The sequence below is a fragment of the Dryas octopetala genome, chromosome 4, assembly GCF_963921425.1.
Source record: "Dryas octopetala chromosome 4, drDryOcto1.1, whole genome shotgun sequence".
In the NCBI taxonomy this organism is placed as follows: Eukaryota; Viridiplantae; Streptophyta; class Magnoliopsida; order Rosales; family Rosaceae; genus Dryas; species Dryas octopetala.
Window position 1 is genome coordinate 20857266 of NC_141369.1, and position 21868 is coordinate 20879133.

At 36.5% G+C, this 21868-nt stretch overlaps 3 protein-coding genes across 6 annotated transcripts; all 3 read left to right on the top strand.

The window, feature by feature from the left end:
- Nucleotides 1–901: 901 nt before the first annotated feature.
- Nucleotides 902–8083, top strand: HK2 (histidine kinase 2). Its single transcript, XM_086238965.1, has 13 exons — nucleotides 902–1225; nucleotides 1960–2223; nucleotides 2351–2869; nucleotides 3323–3598; nucleotides 3720–3889; nucleotides 4025–4237; nucleotides 4338–4524; nucleotides 4703–4754; nucleotides 4843–5072; nucleotides 5174–5272; nucleotides 5614–6278; nucleotides 6957–7454; nucleotides 7834–8083. The coding sequence occupies exons 1-13, from the start codon at nucleotides 917–919 to the stop codon at nucleotides 8081–8083; spliced, it is 3732 nt and encodes a 1243-aa protein (XP_086095091.1). The 5' UTR covers nucleotides 902–916.
- An 86-nt stretch (nucleotides 8084–8169) lies between these two features.
- Nucleotides 8170–12719, top strand: LOC147288002 (Carbohydrate-binding X8 domain superfamily protein). Of its 3 annotated transcripts, XR_015121632.1 has the most exons (6): nucleotides 8170–8257; nucleotides 8529–8569; nucleotides 9430–9944; nucleotides 10325–10576; nucleotides 11008–11149; nucleotides 12305–12719. XR_015121632.1 is itself a non-coding variant. In XM_086238966.1 (5 exons), the coding sequence occupies exons 3-5, from the start codon at nucleotides 9878–9880 to the stop codon at nucleotides 11040–11042; spliced, it is 354 nt and encodes a 117-aa protein (XP_086095092.1). In that variant the 5' UTR covers nucleotides 8170–8257; nucleotides 8529–8569; nucleotides 9430–9877; the 3' UTR covers nucleotides 11043–11346. The 3 variants fall into 3 exon arrangements, 2 of the variants coding, with proteins under 2 accessions (XP_086095092.1, XP_086095093.1); XM_086238966.1 differs by lacking the exon at nucleotides 12305–12719 and having other exon boundaries at nucleotides 11008–11346; XM_086238967.1 differs by lacking the exon at nucleotides 12305–12719 and having other exon boundaries at nucleotides 9430–9514; nucleotides 11008–11346.
- A 5931-nt stretch (nucleotides 12720–18650) lies between these two features.
- LOC147288003 (scarecrow-like transcription factor PAT1) lies at nucleotides 18651–21695 on the top strand. 2 transcript variants are annotated; one of them, XM_086242296.1, is made up of 2 exons: nucleotides 18651–18758; nucleotides 19700–21695. In XM_086242296.1, the coding sequence occupies exon 2, from the start codon at nucleotides 19824–19826 to the stop codon at nucleotides 21480–21482; it is 1659 nt and encodes a 552-aa protein (XP_086098422.1). In that variant the 5' UTR covers nucleotides 18651–18758; nucleotides 19700–19823; the 3' UTR covers nucleotides 21483–21695. The 2 variants fall into 2 exon arrangements, with proteins under 2 accessions (XP_086098422.1, XP_086098423.1); XM_086242297.1 differs by lacking the exon at nucleotides 18651–18758 and adding an exon at nucleotides 18773–18978.
- The last annotated feature ends 173 nt before the right edge of the window (nucleotides 21696–21868 follow it).

Here is a 21868-nt window from a genome sequence, read left to right on the forward strand (position 1 = left end):
AAAGCTTTGGTTATTGTTTATGGTTTTTTATATTTTGGGTAATTTTTGATATTGGGTCTTGTTTGCTTTTGCTTAACCTTCCCCCACTAGATGATGAGATAATGATGTGCCCAACCTCATATCACTATGCTGGACACCAAACTGAAGAGAGAGAATAAGAGAGTGTGGGGTTAAAAAAGAAAAAGAAGAAGAGACACATCTATTTTTTTTTTCTCACTCTGATAATTGATTCCAGTTGGAATTTTATAGAAACCAACTCTGTCCAAACCTTTTTTTTTGGTGCAGAGTTTTTCTTTGAAAATGTTTCACTCTTGATGCTTCTTTTTGGTTGCACAGAACTGTGGGACAGTGGGAGGTAGGAAGAGCCAGATATAGAAAAAGGCCAAATATTTTCACTTATCTCCTTAATGGTCTTTTTCACAGGTTGCCCAAATAATAACAGGGGTCTGGTTCAGCTTGTTGTTTGGTATGATTGGTACCCTTCAATGTTCTCTAGAAAAGGTGTGGTCTTGATGGGTTTACATGCTTCACAGATGTGAAGAAATAAACTTAGTATTGAGCTTTAAAGTGGAAAAACAGAGGAGGCCTGGAGGAGTAAAAGGGCTTGGACCACTTGGCTTTTCTTGATTTGGTGGTTAATTGGAGTTGGGCTCTTGAAAGTTGAAGTGGGTTCCATTCAATTTCACTTCTTTGTTGAGTCTTCATGAGAGGTTTGGCATAAAGCATTGTGCTTGATGAGTTCGGTGAGCAGGTTCTGGTGAATATTGTACTGGGTTTCTTGCAAATCTGGTTAAACTTTCAGTCTGTGGTTCTCTCGGTGGCTTCATTTTGATGACTTGTTCTTCTGGAGCAGGAAAAGAGTTTGTGTCAAGTTTTCAAGGACCTGTGTGAAGTTACATAGGTGTGCTTTAGTAGCATGTATCTGAATTGCAGGCTCTCTGGCACTAATGGCATTTTACCTGCTAATTTCAAGTTGAATAAGGCAATGGAGCCTTTGCATGGGCCTAATTGTGTCAGAAAATGGAGAAGAACGCTTCTATTGCTTGGGCTTTTAGGTTTTATTACTATTATTTGGTTTTTCATGAGTTTCAATGATGGAACTTTGGGGATGAAAGAGAAGACTCCAGATATGCGTGGAGAGAAAGCTCGAGTCCTGCATCAGCATTTCAATGTCAGCAAGAACCAGCTTCTGGCTTTAGCTTCCTTATTCTCTGAATCAGATCAGGTGCTGTGTTCATGGCTCTTAAACTTGTATCGTTAAACTCTTGGTTCTTCTTTTTCCCTTCTTTTCAGCTGTGGCTTCCTTCTACATGGTGTTCCTTTTCAGAAACCGGCCCACTCTTGCAATGTGATCTTTCAGTTGCATGTGCTTTGACTTAGGAGTGAAGGGTAAACTAATTAGACAAAAGAGATGAATTGGAATGCTTGGAACATGGGACTGAATTTAGGAACTTCTTTCTCTCTTCCCCACTTCTGAATTTTGGATTTTCATTTTCCAATAGTTGAATCCAAGTCGATTTGTTAATCCTATTTGAGATGGAATTTGGTGTATGCTATCTTGTTATCTTTGTCCTTACCTTAAATGGGTTAATCCCATCCCTTTAGGAGTTTCTAGCTGTATGGGCAAATTTAAGTATTATTGTTAGTCCTACTGTTCTAGCTGTTAGCTTGATATTGTTGTTGATACATTTTCTGACAGTTTAAACTTTTGGGGTCCAATGGTTATCTAACATTAGTAACTATATTAACTGAATAGTAGATTTTTGATTATTGATTTTGCCACATATTTTTCCCTTCAGACAATAAGATGTTACTTTAAGCAATCATACGCCAGAAAGTGCCTGAGACCGTCTCTATGTATCAAGAGGAGAAAACTGCACAGTTACAAAAGAACATGCATTAAAGCTATTAGATGTTGCCTATTTTCAACTTCTTCTTACCAGTCTATGTGTATTGCAGATAAAATCATTTGAATGTACGAAAGAACCAGGACCTGGAATGCTGTTAAGTGATGGCATTTCCTGTGCTTTGAAGGTACTATGCTCGGATGAGCAAGAGTTTCAAAAGCGTCATAAATGGGTTGCAGAAAATGTAGAAGCCAAGGACCAATGCCTGATTCAGGATGATAACATCCGCAGGAAGATTGATCTATCATTGCTAGAGGACAAATCTGTATCACACACTCCGCAGTCTACAATTTCAGCTAGTAGGATTTGTGAAAAGGTAGAGGGCATGTGTCTAGTACGCATTTCATTTGTACATGTGTTACTAATGTAGAAAGTACAAATGTTTAACTCATAAGAGGTGAAACAAAATAATTGAATGTTCTGTTTTTGTTTGCTTTGATCAGAACAATTTGAGATCAGGGCCACAGGTGGAGTGTGCAAAAGTGGATTCTCAGATTTTATGTAGATTGGTAAAAGGGTGTTGGTGGATTTTTGTTGGAGTGGTTCTGTGTTACAAAATGTTTGGTTTTTCTTTGAAGTTGTGGAGGAACCAAAAACAGAAGCTGGTTCACGACTGGTCGTTGACTTTGCAGCAGAAAGTGGTTCAAGAGCAGCCACTGGCTCGGAAGAAGCAGCCAGAGAAACAGAAACAGCAAGCCCAAAGTCCTCCAAAGGTTGCTGGCAATTGGAGGAAGAAGCTCCTAATAGTATTCGTCTTATTCGGGATCATTGTGTCAATTTGGTTATTTTGGCACTTGAATAAAAGTGATTTTCTGTGGAGAGAAGAAACACTCTCCAACATGTGTGATGAGCGGGCCCGGATGCTGCAGGATCAGTTCAATGTGAGCCTGAATCATGTTCATGCTTTAGCCATTCTTGTTTCCACCTTTCACCATGGGAAACATCCTTCTGCAATTGATCAGGTAATTGTCATATCTACCTTAGGTTGGTCTTTAGGTTACTGGATTGTGCTTTCTCAAATCATCAACCTTATAAATAGTATTTTTATCGACTCATTTTAGTTACATCCTGACAGCCTTAATTGTGGATCAAAACCAATATTTTGATAAAACCCTATATTTATAGAAATTTGCTCATTAACAGGTGTGTTGCATGTGAGTTAATAGAGTATAATATTTTGAGTCTTCCGCTACTTCTTCGTCTTTTACTATGGCGTTTTTTTTACATCTTTAAGTGAGAAAACTGAAACTCCAACATGTCTTTGATTTAGTGATATTGGCTATTACTGAGATGGAAGTGGTTCTCAGAGAGAGAATCTAAATAATTTGGAAAACTATCTGCTTATGAGAATTTTGGTTGATGTGTAGTATGTTTTGGGATCCATTTAAAAGTGTAGTTGTATGTTCTTTCCACAGAAAACATTTGGTGAATATACAGAGAGGACAGCTTTTGAGAGACCACTTACTAGTGGTGTTGCTTATGCTTTAAAAGTTACTCACGCTGAGAGGGAACAATTTGAGAAGGAACATGGATGGACTATAAAGAAAATGGAAACTGAGGACCAGACTCTAGTCCAAGATTTTATTCCAGAAAGCTTGGATCCTGCTCCTATTCAAGATGAATATGCACCTGTGATATTTTCTCAGGAAACTGTCTCCCATATTGTCTCCATTGACATGATGTCTGGAAAGGTTTGCCTTTTTAGCTTTGTGCTTCCAGATTTATGTTCACAAGCAGTTCTTGCACAGTCCAAACCAAAAAAAAAAAAAGTAGTCCTTGCAAAAGCATATTCTAATTTTCATTAAAATATAGGAAGACCGTGAGAACATCTTGCGAGCAAGGGCAACTGCGAAGGGAGTACTGACTTCCCCTTTTAAGCTTTTGAAATCCAATCACCTGGGGGTTGTACTCACATTTGCTGTCTATAATACTGACTTGCCTCCGGATGCCACATCAGAGCAACGCAATCAAGCTACTGTGGGGTAATTTTGTAATTGTGGATTTTTCTTGATTTCTAGTACATGGCCATGACTTGTCTATTGTCTTTTGTTGTGAATTATTTTGTGTTTACTATCTAGAAGCTGAAATTGATCTTATTATGTGGCTTTCATAAATAGGTATCTAGGTGCATCTTATGATGTCCCATCACTGGTGGAGAAGCTTTTGCACCAACTTGCCAGCAAGCAAACAATTGTTGTCAATGTTTATGATACAACTAATGCATCTGCTCCGATCAACATGTATGGTACTGATGTTATTGATACTGGCCTATTGCACATTAGCAGCCTTGATTTTGGGGATCCACAACGCAAACATGAAATGCACTGCAGGTTAGATATCATACATCATCGAGTTTATATATCAGCCCAAAGATATGGAATTACATTTCTTTTTTTTCTCCAATCTAAATCAGTTTTCTTTTGCTTGCAGGTTTAAGCAAAAACCTCCTTTTCCTTGGACAGCAATCAGTGCATCAATGGGAGTCCTAGTCATTACCTTGCTACTTGGTCATATTTTTTATGCGGCCATAAGCCGAATAGCAAAAGTGGAGGCAGACTATTGTGAGATGATGGAACTCAAAGTTCGTGCAGAAGCTGCAGATGTGGCCAAATCTCAGGTATATTTTGGTCTTTTTTTTTTTCATTAGAAATAAGAGTTTCGTGGAAGTGGAAGATTTTCTCGTAGAAATTTATTTTTCACATTTCCAATTTCAAAGTCATATTTTTCTCTCCCCAATTCTTTATGACATGATATTTAAGTATGATCATGTTGCTGAACGTCTCTCTATTTGGCAGTTCCTTGCAACTGTTTCCCATGAGATCAGGACACCAATGAATGGCGTTTTAGGTAATTGAATCGTTCTTTAGTCAAACTGTTACTATTGTGCAAACTTTCAAGATTACCTAATCTGATAATAATTGCAATCAAAATCTAGGTATGCTGCAAATGCTGATGGACACCAATCTTGATGCAAACCAACGGGATTATGCCGAGACTGCTCATGTTAGTGGAAGAGATCTAATATCTTTGATAAATGAGGTTCTTGATCAAGCCAAAATAGAATCAGGCAGGCTGGAACTTGAAACCGTACCTTTTGATCTGCGCTCAGTGCTTGACAATGTTCTATCACTTTTCTCAGGGAAATCTAATGAGAAAGGGATCGAGGTAAAAACCAAATTGTAACCTTCTTATTGATTTATTCTTCTGTGGTTATTGATATCAGTTCTTACAAATTATGGTTCTTGGTTTTGTTTTTCTGAGAAAAGTTGGCCGTTTATGTCTCCAATATGGTCCCTGATGTTGTCATCGGTGACCCTGGACGCCTTCGACAAATAATTACAAATTTGGTTGGGAATTCAATCAAGGTTAGATATGTTTCTTAAAACCTGTTGTCCAATAACTTAATCCCTTTTCCCCCTCCCTATACTGAAATGGAAGGGCTAGGATGTCTCTTTTAAAGATGATGTTGAAGATATAACTGCTATGCTTATGATGTTCTTTAACCGTAATAACCTATGAATAACTATATAATTGGGACTTGTGGATGGTTCAGATACTCAGTCTCCATGAATTATGCTAAAAATCAACCCTATCAGATGATTATGCTTAGAGCTAGTCCATAATGTACAGTATAGTTTCCATTTTAAAAGTGTTACAGGTTTCAATATTTAATTGTTATGCTAATGTTTGTTTGTTTGAATTGAAGTTCACCCATGACAAAGGACACATATTTGTCTCGGTGCATCTGGCAGATGAAGTGAGGGGTCCACCTGATCTTATGGACGAAGTTTTAAGACAAGGGTTGAATTTAGTTGGAGACATCTCAAACAAAACTTATAACACCTTGAGTGGATTTCCCGTGGTTGATAGATGGAAAAGTTGGGAATGTTTTAAAACATTAAGTAGTGCAACAACGGAGGAACCTGATATGATCAAATTACTAGTAACAGTTGAGGATACAGGTGTAGGAATTCCTCTAGATGCGCAAAGTCGCATTTTCACGCCTTTTATGCAGGCTGATAGTTCCACTTCTAGAACTTATGGTGGCACTGGAATAGGATTGAGCATTAGCAAACGTCTGGTAGATCTGATGAATGGGGAGATAGGGTTTGTGAGTGAACCTGGCACTGGCAGTACCTTTTCATTTACTGGATCTTTTGGGAAAGGAGAAACAAGTGCTCTAGGTGCAAGGTGGCACCACTACGAACCAGCTGTCTCAGAGTTTCAAGGACTGAGAGCATTGGTAATAGATAAAAGAATCATCCGAACTGAGGTCACAACATACTACATGCAGAGGTTGGGGATATCTGTGGATATAGCTTCCAGTCTGGAATCAGCATGCTCATATCTATCTAATACTAGAAATACAAGGTGAATTTTACATTTTCAAGTATAGTTTATAGTAAGTTTTATATCCTGAAACAAATTGAATATTCAGGGTTTTAATATTCTTCTCTGACATTTAATTACCATAAACATGACAAAAAGATTAGTTTAAACCAAGGAAAGTTTGATTTAAGGAAGGGAAATCATCAAACCACTTGACAGATTTTTCAAATTTCTTGAATTTTTCTCAACTCTTTTCAAATAAAGGAGCTGACAAGAGATATGGAGAGGCATATTGCTACAAAATGAAATATCTTGATCCTGGCCCAAAAGAAGGGAAAAAAAAATATTTTTTGATTGGACAAAAAGAAAGTTTGGTATCTGTACCCACCTCAAAAGGAAAAAGAGGGCAAAGGCTACCTTGTTCTGCATCTAAACATTGAACTTTAATGTGGAAAACTAGATTCTTTATACTGCCATTTTGTTTAGGGGCTTTATAGCATCTGTTGGTTTCGTCTGAACTTTTCTGCTAAACAAGTTGGACTCATCCTGATTTCTTTTCTAAATGAGCCAACAAATTCGGTTTGAGGGTGGTACACCAACGGTTTCATGACAAGAAAAGGCTATCGATAGTTATTAAATTAATTTATGTAAAGTTTCTACTTATAACTATACAACTTGCTTTTCATGTTGCTAATGCGTTGTTGGCTATCTTGTGTGCAGTCTGTCCACATATTTGGCCATGGTACTTATTGACAAAGATGTTTGGAATAAAGAAATTGGTCTGGCATTCCATCAGTCACTTAAAGAGCACAAGAAAAACAACATCATGGAATCCCCCACAAACCTTCCTAAGATATTTCTCTTGGCTACCTCCATTAGCCCTGTTGAACGCAATGAATTAAAATCTGCCGGCCTTGTACATAATGTATTGATGAAGCCTTTTCGGTTAAGTGCCTTAATTGCTTGCTTCCAAGAAGCCCTTGGAGATGGTAAGAGGAGACTTGCAAATCAACCAACTCTTGGAAAGTTGCTAAGAGACAAGAAAATTTTGGTGGTGGATGACAATGTAGTTAATAGAAGAGTGGCAGAAGGTGCTTTGAAGAAGTATGGAGCAATTGTCACCTGTGTGGATAGTGGAAAGGCTGCTTTATTACTGCTTAAGCCGCCTCACAACTTTGATGCTTGCTTTATGGATCTCCAAATGCCCGAGATGGATGGGTAATCAATCTGTTTGCTCTTCATTCTCTAATTTGTGTTATAACTTTGAATGCAAAGGAAGCTAGAGAATGCATCCCATATAGCTAAGAACCCTAGGAAAGGTCTATTACCCAACCTGGTTGACATCATGTTGAAGACCGATGGCAGCCTCACTTGTAATTGATGAAACCAATTTTCGGACCATTGCCTAGTAACTTAGTTACTTAGAACCAGGATTTATTGTTTATTGGTCGATTGGTGGCTGATAAAGAAAAAAGATTAGTAATAAAATAAATATGAATCTTTTAGGTGTTGAGTGTCTCATGATGACAGGTTTCCCATGTAATAATCCCCATTTTGAGTATTGGTTGCAGTTTTAATACCGTCTATCATAATGCAGGTTTGAAGCAACTCGGCTAATCCGCTGTATGGAGGATAAGGCAAATGAGGAAATTGCATCTGGGGAAGCATCAGTCGATATGTTTGGCAATGTGAAAAATTGGCACACACCAATATTGGCTATGACAGCTGATGTGATTCAGGCATCAAATGAAGAGTGCATGAAGTGTGGGATGGATGACTATGTGTCAAAACCATTTGAAGAAGAACAGCTGTATTCAGCAGTGGCACGTTTCTTTGAATCTGGTTAATAGAGAGGGACTAATATGGAAGTGGTTTTTCATGGCAGTCTAACCAAGTGATTTATCTGTTCTAATTTTGGAATGATGCCCAGAGTATCAGGCTCTCCAACTAATCCTGACCACACCGCGATGACCTGGCTGAGAGACTAATTCTATCCATATTCTTCCTGTCTCCCAAATACGGTAATTGTTCAGCATTTATCTTCTCTTGATGATTTTTGTATGTGGATATGCATGTAAGCATCAAATCTGCATCATGCATTTTGACAATGCCTCTTTTCCTTGTATTAAATATTAAAAGTCTCACTGAAAAGGTAAGTAGGGAACTTTAATATAAATTCTACATTTCCCACATGTCAGAATATGGCATAGTATTGGCATTTGCACGCTGTTTTTCAACTATGTTAAAACTTGTTTAATCACAATGCCTTTTTTTTTTTTTTTGCCCTTTCAGGAATACTTTAGCTTCTGGCCGTGGGCAATCAATATGTTCATGTATGTATGTATACTCAGAGGCTGGCTAATTTGTTGTCTTCAGATCTATATTTTATGATCATCTCCCAAGGAAAATAATATAAGTGATGGCATTTCTGTACATACCCTCTGCTCTTTTTAGATTAGTGCTTTTCACTTTTATTTGTATTTGTTTCTTGATGATTTGTGTATTCTCCATTGAAGTAGGTCAGAAATAAAAAAGGTTATAATGCCAAAATCATCCATTTTTTGAACTCTGATGAGATGAATTGATCTTTCATCTTCTCAGAATTGGTGCAAGAATGCATGCAAATAAACCCAAATCCTTGGAAGTTGAAAGATTAAATTGTTCATTTCATTAGAGTTAGTAATGGCTGCTTTGACATTATATCATTATATTACAAATCTACGCATATAAAACAAAAAAACCAAAGCTGGTTTCAGAGTTCGTCTGACAATGGGGCAGCTTGTTTCTGTTGAACAATTTTGTAGGGGTATATATCACTGTTGATATTATGTAATGAAGAAGATCTTGTTGTAAAACGTGTCAGAACACTCAATGTAACATATTTTTTCACTATAGTATACATAATTGCTTGCTCAATTGACATTGTCACAAACTGATCTTGTGCCTTTTTCATTTTGTTTTCTTTTGTTTTGTTGTCTCCGTACAAACTTGCCATTCTGACAAGCTGGGATTTTTAAACATCATGTAGGGACTCCCAAGGATTTTAGAAAAATTATTACTAGGTTAAGTTAAGAATTTGAGATGAATGATCTATAAAACATGAATTGGATTTACCATTACAGCTGCTATGAAACTGAAAATTGGTAGATGAGCATATGCTTCCTATCACCTGGTTTTTTTTTTATTAATATAGCAAAAAGCTGCGCTTCAAAGAAGGGTGAAATATGGCGGCCACCAATCAGTTCCCATTATATATATCTACAGCATGCACCAAAAAGGTTCTGCACTTTCTTCTTGCAGATGGGTAAATTAAATTCTTGAAGTGGAGTTCATTTGACAGTAGTACCATTACCATTTGTTGGGATATGACAGCCTGCCTGGAGACCAATTATCATCAGATTCTAGCATGTGCCACCTGTACTGGTTTTGTTAATAAATTGATTAATTCATCAATTTGTGTTCTGCTAAGAAACTTTAGAAGTGTGGCAACTTGTTAAAAAGAGATCTCAAAAACATATTTTTAAAGTTTTGTATTGTATGTATATTGAGCTGGCTCTGGCCGTTAGGTTTTCATCTGGATAAGCTATTCATAGTGAAACTCTCTCTCTCTCTCTCTCTCTCTCTCTCTCCCACACACAACAATGTCTACTGTTCTGATAAGGATATTACTTGCTCTGCTCCTTCTCTCAGTAGCTCCACTCAAATCAGGTAAACTAGCCATACCTCTTTGAGTTTCATGTCCATGCATATAAAATCATTCTACATAAGCTAAAAGAAAAAATTCATGGAAAATGTAGAACTAGTTAGGAGCCATTTAGAGTAGATGTAAAGGATGATGAATCCCCATGCCTATTTCTTTTTGGCCTTTAGTCTTCTCTGTACATTTCCTTTCAGAAAACTCTAATAGGCATGCTGGGAAATTTACAGTCAAATTTAGGAACACTAGTATATTACCCTTCTAACATTTGCACTTACTCAATCAATATTTTCTATCTAAATTCTGTGTCCAAGAAAAGATTTTGGAAACTTGTCAAAGACAATGCTGATCATTTGTAGCATAGTGGTTTAATGTATGTGCATTACATCAGCTGCGGATTTTGAACAATGGTGCATAGCCGATGAGCAAACCCCAGATGATGAGTTGCAGGTAGCAATGGATTGGGCTTGTGGGGAAGGAGGTGCAGATTGTAGCCAGCTTCAGATGAACCAACCTTGCTATTTCCCAAACACAGTGAAAGACCATGCTTCCTATGCCTTCAACAGCTACTTCCAGAAATTCAAACACCAAGGTGGATCTTGCTTCTTCAAGAATGCTGCCATGATTACAGAACTTGATCCCAGTAAGCACTTAAACTAATTTCTTTGTAACACTTTCTCTTTCTTCCTGTTTCAAAAGAATCGAAACCCGTCTATCACATATGACCTCATTCTCACAACATGTATGTGGGATCCACAGGAGCTCGTAAAGAAATTGCTCCTTCCCCACTGTTTTTAACTTTTTACCATGAATCTTGCATACTCACATGGTGTAGAATGAAGAGAGGAGCATGTCCATGTGCCTAGAAATTAATTGTTGGCGGTTGGCCATGTGAGATTTGGATTGCCATATTTAGTTGGTTATATACACAGCACACACATATGCTGCCAAGCACACATCACACATGCATAGATAAATTATAAATGTAGTATAAACTAAAAACATTGTTGGGCAAACCCTTTTTTCTTCCATTTTTCAATTATGATAGTCATTTTTCAAAATGGTTGCCTGCAGGTCATGGCTCTTGCCACTATGATTTTACTCCCTGATTCAAAGGAAAAGCCAGATTCCAAATGCCCATGATGAAGTTTTGAGGTAGAGATTTCTGTTATGGAGGATATTAAGTCCTACCAAAATTGTACTAGTACTTGTTGTGGTATGTTAACAAGCTTGGTTTTTTCTTTTCTTATTGTAAGCTTACTGAAAACCCTACGAAAGTGAGGTTCAGGTCATTCTTGTCTCCTCTTTCCTTGGGGAACAAATTGAGAATGAACAAATCTGTAGCTTTTCAAAAGCGTACTTGTTGATAATAAGCAAGGGATATAGAACAATTGTTGTCCCACATTTTGACAACTCGAGCTTTTAATTACAATAATAATCCAACAAGATTTAATATCTTAGAGCATGAAATCTTGATTTCGAATTCTTATAATTACAACCTAGTTCCTCCACCAATCAGCATAGGCATGTTATGGTAGTGTAGGAACTGGTGTTGGCCACCATGAGCACAAATGGGAACAAGAAGGGATTAGGTGTTACCAAAATTTCAAACACAATCATGACTCGTTTGACATTTCTTAGAAAGCGCTTCTGCTCGGAAGGATGTATAAATTTTTATAAAAATTCTAAATACTTTCATGCAAAAGCACCTGTAAATTATGTGCTTCTCAAAAAATCATTTAAAATCGTTTTTATAACTTAGAAACACTTTCATTATATTTGTCAAATGCTACCAAAAACACTTTTATTGATTTGAAAGCATTTTTAATAGTTCTAAAAATAGTGCCAAACAATCCCTCATTCTCTCATTACATACCCTTTGAAAGTGATGGAGTAACGAAAAAAATTTAAGAAATTTGAGACTCTCATATCCAAATTGAAACAACAAATTTGAAAATTCTGATTGAAACTGCAATTGAAATGACAACTGAAACTACGTCTATGGCAAAAATAAATCTGCAAAATTGATTATAGAAATTGATTTCAATCGCATGCAACTGCAAATGAGAATCACTACGAAAATCTAAAATGGAACTAGAACTACAAATGGCGAATATCCAATTCTCAAATTAAATGCAAAAAACACAAAAAAGCAACTAGAATTTCAAATTGATCATAGAAACGTCAAACCGCGAGAAATATCCAAATCTCAAAGTTATGTTTTTTTTTTTTTTGCTCTGATACCTTCTAGTTTCTATCGTAGTTGTATTGGAATTCCTATTTAATTTACTTAATTCTACTATATATATATATATATATATTGTATAATCTAATGCAAGACGCGGGGTTTGCTTGTGGTATGTTTCTGCAGAGTTTGGGGGTAATTAAGAATCCTAGATGACTTGGCTACCTTTGGAGACCAAAGAGACCATCAGCAGCAGCAACAAGTCCATCATCAAAATTCAAGACTAATTTGTCGAAATCCTTGCAAGAAATTGGTGTTTCAATGCAAGTGTGTATCCAAGCGTTGGTCCACTTTCCTCTCCGATCCCTATTTTATTGGCCGCTTTCTATCTCTCCAAAGTGCTAAGCAATCCCAGCCGATCATACGTACTCTCATAAACAATAAAGCAGAGGAATTCCCTTTAGCATCAATGTCATCCTAAGCTGCAACTTTAACTGATGATCCGGTGGAGTTGTGCAAAAGATTCCCTCTGAGTTTCCTCCCTTTGAAGGAAGAACGAATTGTGTTAGCTACATAAAATGACTTACTTTTGTGCTGTGCATCCAAGCATTATCAACGTGATTACTACATCTGCAATCCATACACCAAGCAATGTAAAAGATCATCATCATTATCACCAGCAGCAATTAGCAAAACGGACAATTTTGTCCCTCAAAGTTAACTCATCAGTACAAAACTAAGAGGCAAAATTGTCCAATTTAGATTAAAATGGAACACTTCAAACAATTCGTGGACCAAAATGATACTTATAAAATTTGTAGACCAAAACAAAACTTAATAAATAATAAGTGGACCATTTATGTAATTACCTCGACGAGGATATTACTTGCTCTCCTTCTCTCAGCAGCTCCACTCAAATCAGGTAAACTAACCATGCCTCTTTGAGTTTCATGCCCAAGCATATAAAATCATTCTACATAAGCAAAAAAAAAAAAAATAAATAATAATAATAATAAATTCATGGAATATGTGGAATTAGTTAGTGAGCCATTTAGAGTAGATGTTAAAGATAATGAATCCCCATGCCTATTTCGGTTTTTGCCTCTAGTCTTCTCTGTACATTTGCTTTCAGAAAGCTCTAATAGGCATGCTGAGAAATTTACAGTCAAATTTAGGCACACTCGTATATTACCCTTCCAACATTTGCACTTACTCATCAATATCTTCTATCTTAATTAAGATTAAATATTTTCGATAAACACTTAAAATGATGGTCATTAAATCAAATTAGTAAATGGTTTCCGATTTAACTAATTTTTTATAAGGATAATCTTTCAACGAAGACATAAAATGTAAATAATTTTAATCATTAAAATATAATATGAAATAGACCCCACAAAAGATCTCTTGTTTATCCTTAAATGAATGTATATATATAGTATTTGCACAATGAACATGAACCCATTTCATGTTTGCATGCAAAATTCAAAGTAGTGCAGACTCAGTGTCTCCTTTGTCAATGGTCAGAGGTTGAACTTCTGTGAGTTCTTATGTGGGCTTTGGGCCTCCAAGGTGTCAGGACTTTTGCTCTTAGTTGGGCTTATTGGATCATTAGTAGAGGCTTCCCTTGACATGGCCCTAAAGGGCTTCGTTGGTTAGGCTCCAGCCTCTCACTGACATACTGACCTTTGTTGGTCAGGCTTTCCTCGACAACCAAATATTAGCTCAAAAGTTTCTGGATTAGGGTAAGTGATAACTGTGAGTGTGATAAAAGCTTAAGATTAAGCTAAATTCAAAGTTCGATTTCCTTCGATATAACCAAAAAAAAAAAAAAAAAACTAAATATAGCCCAAGATTTATAAAAAGGAAAGAAGGGGGGGGGGGGGGGGGATCAATTGTTCAGACACCTGAACATAAAAGTTGCAAAGATTAGTGTTGGCCAAGAAAACAAAATTAAAGAAAGAGAGGGTAGCAAGAGGGGTCTACATGTGACCCAAAATGCGCAAAAAGATTGGGGGGTTGGACCCAATTTTTTGAGTTTGCAGAGGGTGGCACTTTGGGAAGAGAAGATGAGGACAAAACCTGAGAAATGCAAAGCGCATGCAAAGTCTCATATATATATTATAACATATAATTTAATATAGTAAAAGACTTTTATTATATAAAGAATAAAGTATGAATAAATATGAAATCTACCGTAAAAAAATTAATTTTTCAGAAATTTCAGGCGGAAAAGATCGTATATTTTTTTTTAAGAAAAATAATATCTATTTTATATATTTTAAGTTGTACATTTCAATTTGAATTAAGGATTTCGCGTAATAAAGTGGTCAGTGATTAACAACATATACACATCTGGTCATATATGTAGCTGTCAATCTCCCAAAAGCCGTAACATGGTCGGCGTGATGACAGGGTGTGTGCACACAAAGTCAAGCTCTCTCATCATCATCATGGCCTTCCCCTTCGGTTCGCTCAATTCATTTGCTTCATACAATCATACTTCATATCACTTTGGAAATTAATTAATTTAGACACCAACTTATTGGACTTCGACTTCGACTTCGATACCTAGTAATGTCCTTGGTCTTTCCACTATCATGGGCCCAAATGTAGGAGGTCCTTACTTTTAGGTTTTAGGGCGTGTGCCTATGTGGGGTACAACCCTATAACTTACTTAGGCATGTTACACGAATTGTGAATATAAAATATTTATATTGTTAAATTGTGAATTTATCATTAATTAAGCTAATTATTGATTGGTAATAGAATTTCTTTTGATAGAGTTGTTAGAGCATCTCCAAGAGAAAAAACAAAATTGGCTCTTCAAATTAAACTTTGCTCACCTATGTGACAATTTGAAAAGTTATATTTGCTACCTCAAAAATTTTCATCCTAACAGACTCCATATTTGATGAGTGAAGTTCACTCAGCAAATTTGACAAGCCAAAATGAAGTCCCTAATTTGACCACCTCCTTTGTAGATTCTCTTGGAGTAATATTATCTGATGTGGCTCCTCAAATTAAAGAGTCAAAAAGATTTGAAGAGTCTGTTGGAGATGCTTTATGTACACAAAAATGTTAGTGTAAGAGCGAGCATCTCTAACATACTCCTCAAATTTGGCTCTTCAAATCTTACTTTGTTGACTTATGTAGCAATTTGAAAGCCAAATTTCTTATTTTAAAATTGTGAATTCCAACATACTATTCAATTTCATTAATTTTTTATTATTTTTTATCCTCATTTTTTTTTTTGACAAAATTTAAGATTTCATTAAATTTTAATATTTTAATATTTAAAGAGCTAAGTTCACTCGTTAAAATTGAAGAACTGACTTTGGGTCCCTATTTTGAAGAGTCCATCTATAGAAGTTGTTGGAGATGATTTATCCAACGTGACACAGCTAATTGAGCAGCCAAAGACATTTGCTGAGTCTGTTGGAGATGCTCTAAGACAATCCACTTTGACTAATTTTTATAGTTTACACATTTTTGTACGTGAATATGTGATTTAAATTCATGACTGTATTCTTTCTTTTGTTAATGTTTGTTTACTTGTCATATTTGGAAATCATATGGGCTAGCTTCATAGTTTACTTAAAGATTTGTTTAATTAGCTGATTTTTTTTTTTTGGTGAGATGTTCAACCGTTTATTCCAACAACCTGTAAAACGCAGAGAAATTATTCCAATATTTATGGAGCTCCCTCTTCCCAAATACAATGAGGCAATGAGCTACCTAGCTAGGCTGCTAGCTAAGGGTATATATGCCTATAGGGTCCACCCTCACTCCCTCACCATGTGAGACAGGACATTATTACTTCCAAATAAATGTTGAATAGTTTTGCTTTTCTGGCCTGGAAACAGCATGTTAATGTATGCATCTCTTGCCTAAGCCTTTTGAGCTCATGTACTGGTAATTCGGTAATAAGATGAGTTGTAAAGTCAGTCATTTTAAGTAACTTAAAACTTTTACGGACATAAATGTTAAATTTACTTGATACATATAATTTACAAGTAATTACATGTATCTAAGATCTACTTTAAGTTCATATATCTGATGAGAGAGTTGATCGCTATCTTTTCGTTGTTTAATGAAAGAAACATAAAACCATTTTGAGAAGATTAGAAGTCCTTTTTTACTTTAGCCTTAAGCTATGCTTACTTGAAGCAAAATATTACTCTCTGTCTCTGTCTCTCTGTCTCTCTCTTAGGAAGGACAAACACAAAATGCCAAATGGGCATCGAGAAAGGGTGATTGAAGATAAGACTTAGTGGGCCATTAGGTATACTCACTTTTACTTTTTTTTTTTTTTTTTGGTTTAAACACTCACTTTCACTTTTTTTTTTTTTTGGCCACTAAACACTCACTTTCACTTAGAGGAGACAAGGAAGCAACAAGATTCCCTTTTTCTTAGTTCTTTACTTCTTTGGCACATTTGATTCTACTGATTAATTAACATATTTAAAGGTGAGAGAATCACTTGTATGATAATATCCATGGATTCACGGTCTGAAATTCTTCTGGGGTTACCCAAATAACCCTTCTTATATATATAATGCATCCATTAATTAATTTATATATGGTTCTTCTAGAATAAGAATTTTGTGATTTCTGAAGTCCACATCTTGCAACTTTCAGAACATATAGTGTATTGTTATATTTAGCATGCGCATAAAGTGATCTGACAAAAAATAAGTACTTCAAATACCAATTCCCAACAATGAGGAAGCAAAGACAAGAAAAGAAAATGTGCTCCAATTTTCTATAATTGCTAGCTTTACGCTGTTTCCTCTCTTATTCCTTCTCTAGTGGGGTTGGATTAAAATGGCTTTATTAATTATAACATACTATGAACCAAACACCCATTACATCATTGAAAATTTGAAATAAATATTGCCCACCAAAGTGTTTTGAAATTATTATAAGCATGAATAAGCATGTATAAGGGCAACTTGGGCTTAAACAAGAATAAGCATATAATATAATGAATTAGATTGTAGATACAGATACTAATTGAGAGGCATATTTTTACAGATAGGATGAATGAATAAGACCACCAAGACAAAAGGGAACATGCATGTTAGCTGAAGTGGAAGGCACTACTTTCATATGTCATCTTAATTTATGACTTTAACCATAAGGTTGAAGGTTCTCTCTGCTCAACCGTTTGCGTCACTGTCACTGTCCCCAGATAAACTAGTTCAGGACTGAGCACCCATTTGCTTCAAACCCCCCAAAACCAAAATTACAATATTAGTATACCAAAAGGGCCAAAACCTAGTGTTTCTAAAACACAGTGGTCTATGTTCACAGCTTCAACCAAATTAAACTGTATTTTCGTTGGAAAATGAAGAGAATCTCACGTAGATGAGTTTTAAGTCTTGTCATTAAATAATGTATAGAATTTTGAATCTTTTCACTCGTTGTTAATTAATTTTGAGTTAAATACTCTAATTTTAGTATAGTATTAGACCTGACATTACATCCACATATTGGGCCGATTCGGTCATTTGTTGGTGACTCACGTGCCAATGTCACGCAATATAATTCATTCATGTACTTAGCTTAATTTGGTCTCAAGTGAGAGAGCTTGTTGGAAAATGTAGAATCCTAAATTAGGAAGTATAAGTCTTCATAACAATATATAAGATTTGGAGAGGACCTTTAAATAATGCCATAAATTAGATCAATGACCACCACAGCCAAGATTAGTTTAACCAAGTTTCAAGGTACCTTAGAGGACCCCAACTAGAACTTTTTGGTAAGTTATGTAGACATGTACTAGGAAGTTGCAGGAGAGGAGCACATACATGTATGGCTGGCTTACTTGAAGTGCCAATGAGTCAATGTCTAGACTCAGATAACACAGTTGGATCACTTGATCATGAACATGATATCAAAACCCTCTTGGCCATGATGTCATCAAGCTAGCTCTATGTGTATGTTATATGAGAGAGAAATTAAACCAGCTCATCTCTAATCACATGAACTGATGGATCATGTTACATGAACTGTTTTATATTTGTACCAACTAGTTCTAGATGCTGCATATTAACATATAATCAAAGGGTATTTTAGTCATCATTTCAAGCTAAGATGCTATAGTAGTATTCACATAAGATCTCAGTTGTACTATTTTAAAGCTGAAAACTAAGATTTTTTTTTTTTTGGTCAAACAAGCTGAAAACTAAGTCACCTTCTCTATTAAATTGGCATGCAAACTTTACCTCATATGTGAAGTACTATTAAATGTACAATAAATATTGTTGTACTATGATTATGCAAGTGCTGGTTAGGTTTCAACATCTTTTTTTCTTTTTTTCTTTTCTTATATTATATGCTGTTACGGTTAGGTTGGAGCAGATGATTGTTGTAGTAAAGGGTTTTTTGGTAATTTCAACTAGACCAAATATGCCATTAACTACTTGCAAATTTGCAATTTGCAAACATAACCCAGTGGTATTATTGTAGTTTTATAACAATTAGAGGGCTTTTGTTGATTCAGAATTTTTTATAGTCCCACGGGTGGGTTTTCTTCAGTGGACTCTGCTCTCTGTGTCTCTCTCACTCCCACTCTCAAAACTTCAAAAGACTCGGGTCTAGAGTGGAATTCCAAGATTGAAATTCCTCAGATAAGGTATTCCTGTCAAACAAAGATTTGATGTTGAAATTGGAATTATTCTAAAATTAAAGTTCTATCATTTACTAGGTTTTTCCTTGGAAATTCTCTGTTTTTCACTGATATTAGTGATTATGTTCCACTAGTCCTTTCCTTTTTGGGAAAATTTTGAGCTCTAAGTTGTATTGTCATGGATGATTCTCTATTACTGAAACTGGGTTGGTGATGTTTCTTCAAGGTATATCATATATATGAATGTTTTCTTTTTAGTGGATTTAATAATGCTCTGTTTTCATATTTTCTGTTTTTTCTGGACAGAATGAAGGTTGAAGCTTGAAATGGCTATTACTTGGCATATTAGTCTTTGTTATCCTTGTGTGTTGGGGTGTTTCTGAGATTTGGTGGCCTTTGTCTTTATGAACAAGAATTTTCATGTTTGTGAAAAGTACCAAAGTTTATCATTGGCTTGAAACAAATGGGTTTCTTATGAAATGAAAATTTATATTCCAATTTAATGGTGTTGGCCAAAGATTAAGCGCTTTGTGTTTGTCTGAGTAGGATGGGCTGATGATTTCCTGGATGAAATGTGGTCATTGTTTATTTCATATTATGGAGACCCAAGTATTAAGAAGGATACTTGAGAATCCCCCAATTCGTTAATTTCATAATCTTAAAATTAAGTCTTCTTTCGAATTCACCGTGGCAGTTTCTTCTGTGATGCATTTGGTTGGAGAGGTCTCCATACTTCTTTGGAATTTAGACTAATACTGCACCAGTAATTTCATGGTCATTATCAATCCAAATCTATGATTTGTGAAATTTTGAAATTATGTAATCATATCTTGTTCATGATTAAGTTTTGAGTTTATTATTTCGGATGAATCTATCATCATATCTGTGTATGCAGTGCCCTTTTGTTCTAGGTATCGGTGTAACCAAGGTCTCTTGTTGTCATACAGATACTGTTCTAGCAAGAGATTTTAAGGCTTCCTATATTGCACCCATGAACACTGAATAACACAAATAGAGAGACTTTTTGGCAAGCAGATTTTTAGTTCAAGTCCACAATCAGACTATTCTTCAATGCAAGCATCAAAGCAGCACAGAAGTTCAAGTATGTCCAACCGATTGTACTATCAGCCAATCCAAGAAGTAGAAGCCTACCGCTTGCCTCAGTTCCGAATTTTAGACCCCCAGCTGCATTACAATGAGAGCAGCCAAAGTACCCACTTCTCAGCTCAGAGCTTCCATGAACAATACACTTTGGAGTCTTCCTCAGCAAATGGCAGCTACACTGTTTACAACTCCCCATCAACTGTCAGTTTCTCACCTAATGGAAGCCCAATGTCACAGCAAGACTCTCATTCATACCCACCTGACCAGCACCATTCCCCTGACCATAACTATAGCTCTCCATTAAGTGTGTCCTGCATAACTGATGATACAAATGACTTCAAGTACAAGCTGAGAGAATTAGAAACCGCAATGCTAGGTCCTGATTCCAATATTCTTGACAACTATTGTAGTACCCTTCAGGATGGGACAAGCAATGCCCTTCAAGAAACGGACAGCTGGGGACAGATTATGGAAACAATCTCTAAAAAGGATTTAAAACAGGTTCTCATATTCTGTGCAAAAGCAGAAGCAGATAATGATCCCTTAATGGCACAATGGATGATGGATGAGTTACGCCAGATGGTGTCGGTTTCGGGTGAGCCAATTCAAAGGTTGGGAGCATACACGTTGGAAGGACTAGTTGCGCGGCGGGCATCCTCAGGGAGCAGCATCTACAAGGCTTTGAGATGCAAAGAACCAGCAAGTTCTGAACTCCTCTCATACATGCATATTCTTTATGAGGTTTGCCCCTACTTCAAATTTGGGTACATGTCTGCAAATGGAGCCATTGCAGAAGCCATGAAGGATGAAAACAGAGTTCACATCATTGATTTTCAAATTGGTCAGGGGAGTCAGTGGGTCACTCTAATCCAGGCTTTTGCAGCCAGACCTGGTGGACCACCCCACATCCGCATAACAGGTATAGACGATTCCATGTCAGCTTATGCCCGAGGAGGAGGATTAAATATTGTGGGAAAGAGGCTATCTAAGCTTGCGAAGATGTTTAAGGTACCATTTGAGTTCCATGCTGCTGCCATGTCTGGTTGTGAAGTTCAGCTAGAGAATCTTGGGGTTCGGCATGGGGAGGCTTTGGCTATGAACTTTGCATTCATGCTGCACCACATGCCAGATGAGAGTGTCAGCACCCAGAACCACCGAGACCGGCTTTTAAGGATGGTGAAGAGCCTGTATCCAAAGGTAGTGACTCTTGTTGAGCAAGAATCTAACACAAACACTGCTGCATTCTTTCCACGCTTTGTGGAAACATTGAATTACTACACGGCTATGTTTGAGTCAATTGATGTGACTCTTCCAAGGGATCATAAGGAGCGGATCAATGTGGAGCAACACTGCTTGGCTAGGGAGGTTGTTAACATAATAGCATGTGAGGGGGTTGAGAGGGTGGAAAGACATGAGCTTCTTGGGAAGTGGAGGTCGCGGTTCACAATGGCTGGATTTACTCCATACCCTTTAAGCTCCTTGGTGAATGCCACCATCAAGACACTGCTAGAGAACTACTCTGACAAGTATAGGCTTGAAGAGAGAGATGGGGCTCTCTATCTTGGCTGGAAGAACAGAGATTTGGTTGCTTCTTGTGCATGGAGGTGCAAACCAGGCACTAATTGATGCTTTTTCTTATTGGGACGGGCAAGGCAAACTTAGAATACAACATGTTTTTTCATCAGCTGTGTACACTTCATAATTGAAGTTGGCCGTTTTCTTTGAGACCATGTCATACCTCAAACCTTTTGGTTTGGATGGCTGAGAGAGAAACTGATTTCAGGAGCCATTGGGTTGTACATGGTTGTATTTTTATTTTATTTTTTCTGTTTTTCCTTTTCTGGAGGGAGTTTAATTTGAATACCATTAAATAAAGAAAATTAAAATGGTTTGGAGAATTCATTTTCCAAATTCACTTAAAATTGATTGAGTTTTAAGGTACATTAATTTAAAATTGTGATAGAAAATACATGGGCATCAAAAACCTCCAGGCAGGCTACTTCCACCAGTGG

What these genes read in the sequence shown, in the direction of transcription:
- LOC147288003 (XM_086242296.1), top strand. Translation starts at nt 19,824, where the DNA reads ATGCAAGCATCAAAGCAGCACAGAAGTTCAAGTATGTCCAACCGATTG.
- HK2 (XM_086238965.1), top strand. Translation starts at nt 917, where the DNA reads ATGTATCTGAATTGCAGGCTCTCTGGCACTAATGGCATTTTACCTGCT. An exon ending in ATCCTTCTGCAATTGATCAG is followed by an intron (nt 2,870 to 3,322) that starts GTAATTGTCATA and finishes TTCTTTCCACAG; the next exon opens with AAAACATTTGGTGAATATAC. An exon ending in CAGATGTGGCCAAATCTCAG is followed by an intron (nt 4,525 to 4,702) that starts GTATATTTTGGT and finishes TCTATTTGGCAG; the next exon opens with TTCCTTGCAACTGTTTCCCA.
- LOC147288002 (XM_086238966.1), top strand. Translation starts at nt 9,878, where the DNA reads ATGTCTACTGTTCTGATAAGGATATTACTTGCTCTGCTCCTTCTCTCA. An exon ending in AGTAGCTCCACTCAAATCAG is followed by an intron (nt 9,945 to 10,324) that starts GTAAACTAGCCA and finishes GCATTACATCAG; the next exon opens with CTGCGGATTTTGAACAATGG. An exon ending in GATTACAGAACTTGATCCCA is followed by an intron (nt 10,577 to 11,007) that starts GTAAGCACTTAA and finishes GGTTGCCTGCAG; the next exon opens with GTCATGGCTCTTGCCACTAT.